At 33.3% G+C, this 6,561-nt stretch overlaps 1 protein-coding gene across 6 annotated transcripts; it reads right to left on the minus strand.

The window, feature by feature from the left end:
* Positions 1–219: 219 nt before the first annotated feature.
* Positions 220–6,334, minus strand: LOC122632781 (transcription initiation factor TFIID subunit 4). Of its 6 annotated transcripts, none has more exons than XM_043819966.1 (10): positions 5,451–6,334; positions 4,935–5,150; positions 3,564–3,680; positions 2,845–3,182; positions 2,611–2,758; positions 2,272–2,534; positions 1,980–2,146; positions 1,737–1,867; positions 1,448–1,630; positions 220–1,318 (listed from the first exon to the last, which is right to left on the minus strand). In XM_043819966.1, the coding sequence occupies exons 1-10, from the start codon at positions 6,306–6,308 to the stop codon at positions 1,040–1,042; spliced, it is 2,700 nt and encodes an 899-aa protein (XP_043675901.1). In that variant the 5' UTR covers positions 6,309–6,334; the 3' UTR covers positions 220–1,039. The 6 variants fall into 6 exon arrangements, with proteins under 6 accessions (XP_043675901.1, XP_043675900.1, XP_043675898.1 ...); XM_043819965.1 differs by having other exon boundaries at positions 3,564–3,683; XM_043819963.1 differs by having other exon boundaries at positions 2,851–3,182; positions 4,872–5,150.
* Positions 6,335–6,561: the final 227 nt, after the last annotated feature.

The following is a 6,561-nucleotide window of genomic DNA, read 5'->3' on the forward strand; positions in this document are numbered from 1 at the left end:
ATAGGCACCCGTGTACATCCATTGAAATTTGTTTTTTCTCTTTTTGTTTACATACAAATCAGGTACACACTCTGAATTTTTTCAATCGATTATGATGCAAAGCACAATTCTTTCTTTTTTTTTTTTTCTTTTCTTTTTTAAATAGAACCTGCACTAATCCCAAACAGGAAACATAAATAATTAAATTAACATCGATCGAAAGAATATTCATCATTATTCTTACTTTTGTAAATGTTTCTTTAATAAAAAACGTAACAGCTAGTTTTTTTTATAAACACTGAAAATGTAGATTACAACATAATATACTGATAACAATTCCATCTTATGGTGGAGCGTAGCTATATTTTGTTGTACCAACATTGAAATTATCTCTATATGATATTTACGTGTAAGATATTGTACAAATTTTCCATACATTTTGGACAATGTGCTTGTGTCATATTATGTTGTATCATTTGCAAAAATACGATTTACTATTTTAACAAAACCTGCACGCATGTATATCTTACACTAGCGCTACAATGTCCAAAAGTATAGGTCAAGTATTACAATGCAGCAGGTATATATATAGCATGACAATGTACACACATTCATTCGTTCTCATGTGACCACTCGATGATAACATACATACACCATATAACAATATTCATATATGGCTAATCACATTTACTCCGTGCCATAAAGGCTATTCAAGACTAACGACGAGAGATGTGCTCATACACATTGCTCTTTTTCATTGATGTGATCTCGTGTTGAAAAATAAAGAACGATCTATTATATTACATTTAAAAAATTTTTTTCAGTCATTTACAGTAGGGAAGCATGGTAGAAGTAACGTTATTTTGAATGTATGCGATATCACAAGGCTGATCCGCAGCGAATTTCATCGTACGAAAAACTATGAAACGCTGTACGATACAACATACAATGTAATGTCGCATTGTTCATTCAGGTCCATTGAGACCAGCTCACACAAGACCGTGTAGTTAGGACGCCATATGTCGGGCGGATCATTCGAGTTCCTGCCCTTCATAGAACATCACTTCAAGTAAGACTTGTATAGCGTTGTGCTTCTACACGTTTCTTTCTCTTGTTCAAGAAGAAACAATAAGTCACGAAAGTTTACCCTCTTCAAACGTGGTCTCATTGGCATTTGTCTGTTCATTCCAGTAACTGATGTGTTCAAATTAGAATTACTTCCTGGACTATTAGCAGGTCCTCCTGCATCGAGTTTAGGCTTTTTGCGAGGACCAATTGCCTGCAAAGCAGTCAAATTGGCTTCTCTTTGCCTTAATTCTTCCATTTCTGCGCGTTGCATCTGAAAAATAATTAACCATCGACCACTGAGACTCGTCAAATTTTTTTCTTATGTTTATGTTGATCTTTTGTTGAAATATAATTTCATAAAAAAAGAAAAGGAAATGAAAGAATGGCATTGCATAGATACCTCTTTGGCTTTTGCCTTAAGCTTAGCTTGTTCCGGATCTTCTGTCTTAGCACGACTTTTAGCAGCACGCAGAAGTAATTCTCTTTCTTGTTCTTCGTGTCTTCTGCGTTCGACCCTATCTAAATCTTCTAAAAATTTTAATTGCGCTCTTACGTCTTGCGTCACCTCGTATCTTGGATCCACCTAATCAGTATACATACCATGACATTTTATAAATCAGATATTTATGGAGTCTAATATTAATTATTTATTATTAATATTGACTATAAATATTAATAATTCGGTTTACCTTTATAAGATCTATCCTATGTTCAGCAATTACTGCCAATTTTTCAACCAAATTTTTTAACCTTTCTTGTGCAGCATGTGAAATCAATGCAGCGACTTCCTGATTAGGTTCTTCTAAGCCGTAATTAGAAACTAAAGAAAAAAAGAAGAATGTTTCCTTTGAAAACATCAGTACAATGGATTATAGAAAATCAAAACAATAATATATTAATTATATATATTTTATATCACCATTGAATTTTACCTATTTGCTTAATTCTTTGTTGTAAAGGGGTCATGTGTAAGAATATTTCGTCTTTACAAGAACGTATCTGTGTCCCTACAAACTCTGTCGAGCCAAGAATTCTTTGAGATTCTTCTGCAAGATTAACGCCACCCATAGCTGCTACATCATTGATGTCATCATCACCACTATGTAGAATAAAAATACATGCTACATTCGTTTCTATTTCAGAATATTTATTTCAATATAACTATAAATAAATAAATAAATATATATATATATATACACATACACATATGATAGTAATACTTACGTATATCCAGCCGAAGAAAAAGTCTTCTTTTCTTTTTCTTTGGCAGTAGGCTTTGGCACCAAAGAAGGCACTATGGTCCTGTTAACGATAGAAGGTGTATTGACTGTTTTAGCTTGCACAGCAGTTGTTACTGTTTTTACAACAGTTGTTGTAGTCGGTGCCTTTTGAACGACAGGTGTAGTAGGACGTATATTGGTGACAGCTACTGTTGATTTTACAGTATAAGCAGTTGGACTACGTACGATAGTCGTCACAGGACGAATCTAAGAACAATTGACATTTATATAAATTGCAAAATACAAGTTGTGTATTTGTCGAATACATCAAACAAATACTTACCAGCCTTTGTTGTACCGGTTGGGCTGGTCGTGGCACTGTTGTTGTGGCCGTAGGTAATGGTGTCATTACTCTCACTTGCGTAGCTTGTGTAGATGCAACAGGGATTGTAGGAGCGATGGCAGCTGTTGGTCTGATTTGATTTTGCTGCGAGACATTATAAAATAAAGAAATGAAATGTTTACTTCATAAGCAATACTATTTGAACATTAAAAAGTCATGTTAAGCAAAACAACCTTCACCTGTGTTACCGTTGATGTCACAGATGCAATAGTAAAAACAACATTGGCTGGAGGAGGTTTTATTCCTTCAATGACTAATTCATTCATCACAAGAGATTGACGTAGAAGTGGTAGACTTTTCTTGAGAAAGCCAATTAGGCATGGCTGTGGTGATGCATTCAATAATCTTTCGAGTCTATCACAAAATTCTTCAGGTTCAACTTTAGTATCAATTAATTCTTGTATCAAAGTCCGAACATTTCGTTCCACTGCTTTAGGCTCACGACTAGACAATTCTAATAAATTCGCTAAAAATTTACGGCACTTTTCTTTGGTATTATCTGTAGTTTGACGCTAAAAAATAAAGAAAAATAACAGGTAATTTGAATGTAAAAATGCTAAGAAATATAATTTTGATACATCCACAAAATGTATTCAGAAAAAATATTCCAAGTTATTTTAAGTTATTATAAAAAAATATTATAGGCTATCTTCTTTTTATAACATTTTTATACACAATAAAATATAACAAATATTAAAATAAGCAAATTTATAAAAAAACTTTTTTCTAAGATCATTTGTACAATCTGTTATCACATATGTATCACAACCTATTCTATGTAAGGAAAAATTGTAGAAAAAAGTTCTATCATATTTTTTTCTATTCTTAGAATAACTTAGATGATATTTTTTTGATAGATTTCACAGGATATTTTAATGTACAAATAAACTCACCTGTGCCGGCGTCTGAACTGTTTGAACCATAGTAGCAGTTGGAGTAGCTGTTGTAGTAGCTGCAGTAGTAAGAGTAGGAGGAGTTGCATTTGTTGTAGTAATGGCAGCTGTCACTGTCTGCTTTAATAAACAATAAAAACTTTTATACAACTATTATATATACAATTGATAGTTTGACATTATTTTATAATATATACATGAGAATATGTATTCAAAAAAGATAGTATAATTGAATAGATAAATTTTTAAAATATATTTACTTTTACCATAGTGTATTTTCTTGTAATCAAATAACTACATTAATAAAATAAGACATGTGTGTTTATATACATGCACACAAAAAGTTTATACTCGATAGAAATCTGGATCGAATATTCCTTTGTACTTAGCAATTAAAAACGCTTATTATAATAATGTTTATGTATAATTTTAGACGCACTTGTACCTTGTATAGACTCGCTTATTGTCAATTTTCTATCTAAATCCATTGTAATACCTTAGTAAGGGTAATGAACAATGTACTATGTTTGACAAATGTATTTAAATTTAGCAGTATCACAAATCTTATAGATTGTATATATTTCTAATTTTTAATATTATGTTTAGCCATTAAAATCAATAATATAAACTACCATAAAAGGCAATATGATATACATATAATAATATTGTTATATTAATTGATATATCATAAATTTAAAATAAATTACTACTAAAATAGTTGCAATAATAAGGAATAGTATTTAGAGAATATATTTATATATATTCACTCTCAAAAAAATTGGTAAAAAATCTAAATTTACAACCCTTTACAACTAAATCTATACTTCTAACATCCCTATAAAATAAACTCAATAGTACCATATACAATACATAAAAATACTATAAAAATTACCAAACTCACTACTAGTAGCAAAAAGATATAAACTACTCTATACAAATAATAGCATTCTAGCAGATAAATGAAAATAAAATTCTATCGCATTAAGAGATAATATATCTTGTCATATATATAATAAAAAAAGTTACTATAGAAGCTTTAATAATATTGAAAAATAGCATATTTTAAAATGCAAGCATTTCCAAATGATGAAAAGACTTATAATTTTATAATGATCGACAACTCAAAAGAATATCTATAATACAAAATAATTTCAAACTTTCATAAAGTGGAATGCAATCAAATCTTGTAATATTGAAATAAAATACATAGTCTACTATAGAACACCATTCCAACAAACTAAAATCACAAACCAATGAATTTCTACAACTACTACATCGAGTCTTATAACAGGTATAAAAGTGCGTCACCTGAACAGTTTTTCTTATCGTGGCGAGTGGTGGGCCAGTGAACTGAGTGTTCAGCCTACTTACAGCCGGCACAGAGGCTAGGCGATAGGTAGTGCCAGGAGATGGAGCTGCGACCACTGCATTTCCTGCGATACTATTGGGAGTAACGGCAGTACCGGATGGCGTTCCCGTTGTTGGTGCTGGTCCTACTCTTAATAATTGATACTGACCATTTTCTGTTTTTAATAATAAATGGCCTTGAGTTCCAGGTTGAAGACCATGTAACGCTTGTAATGTGATCTGTAAATAAACATTACACAATATATATATATATAGATATATATATATATATATATACAGATACATAAGTTAAATTGAATTTCATGAAACTGCTTAGAAATCTAATAATAATTAATTATACATAACATTTATTAAAGTTTGCGTTATTTACGAAAAAAAATAAAACATATTTTAAAATTTTATATATTGTTTACATACGGATTTTATATTATATGACATTTAAAAGAAGGATTAATTACAATAAGATATTATGAAATAACTTTTAACAATGTAATAGTATTTAAAATATATTCTTCTTACCCCTGGAGTTCCAGGTTTTGTCCCAACCATGTGTTGACCGATAACCACTCTTGGCGCAACTTGCTTTCCTGTTTGCTGAGCTGCCACTGGCGTTCCAGGTCTCATTGCGTTAACATTGAGAATTTGCACATTGCTAGGTACTATCGTCGGTGTTACACCAGCTTTGCCTTGCAATGCCGTACTAACGACACTGCTAGCCACAGAGACAGGAACAGACATTGGGACGGAAACCATGCCACCGGGTGCTACACTAGTCTTTATCACTAAAGCAGTACCTGTCTGCTTGTTTACTCCGGCTACTGCCTGATTACCAGTTTGACTGATAGTACCAACGTTTGAGACAGCGTTGGATGTTGTCTGTAGTACTGCTTGTGAGGTTATACCCAATGTACCATTAGCTAGTTGCCCAACAGTTTGTGTAGGAAAAGGAAGCTTGTTATTAGTCGTTGCTACTCCCGTTGTAGCAATAACTTGTCCGATCGTCGGATATATTATCTTAACAGGTTCTTGTCCTGTAGCAACTGCGTTCGAAGTGACCACATTTACTGGGAGTAAAGTACTCGTAGTGATCGATTTTGTAACTTCTTGAGTCAAAAGATTGTTCACAGGGGTGGCACCGCCACCGTTGGAAACCCCATGTTTCTGTGGTTGTACCGCCGCAGTAATGGTGCCCCCGTTGGAAATACCGCTGTTCACCTGGTGATTCTGTTGACTAGCCGTCGCAGAACTCGCTTGATGGCCAGAAACGGCTGGCGTTGATGTTACCAGCTGTGTTTCGAGGGAGCCTACTATCGCGTTCACTGCAGATTCATCAATGTCCGTACTCAGAGCTTCCTCCAGAAACTTAGCAGACGCCATTTTCTTCCAAGCTCCAACTGTAAACTGAACTGCGCATGCGTCTGTCGCAAATTCTTCCCATGGTGCATTGGCCCCCCCACCCTAGCGTAGTTGAAAATTTTACACGACGTGTCCCCGTTCGTCGTCGGCTAAAAGCGCACGCTTTGTCCGTATACTAATCGTCATTATGAATAACGGTAATTGTGCTCGTACGGTTTCTAGTGTACTACTCGTGCGTGAATTATTTAATAAGTATTTTTCCAATCTTTTTTCT

Source organism: Vespula pensylvanica, chromosome 11, assembly GCF_014466175.1.
Source record: "Vespula pensylvanica isolate Volc-1 chromosome 11, ASM1446617v1, whole genome shotgun sequence".
In the NCBI taxonomy this organism is placed as follows: Eukaryota; Metazoa; Arthropoda; class Insecta; order Hymenoptera; family Vespidae; genus Vespula; species Vespula pensylvanica.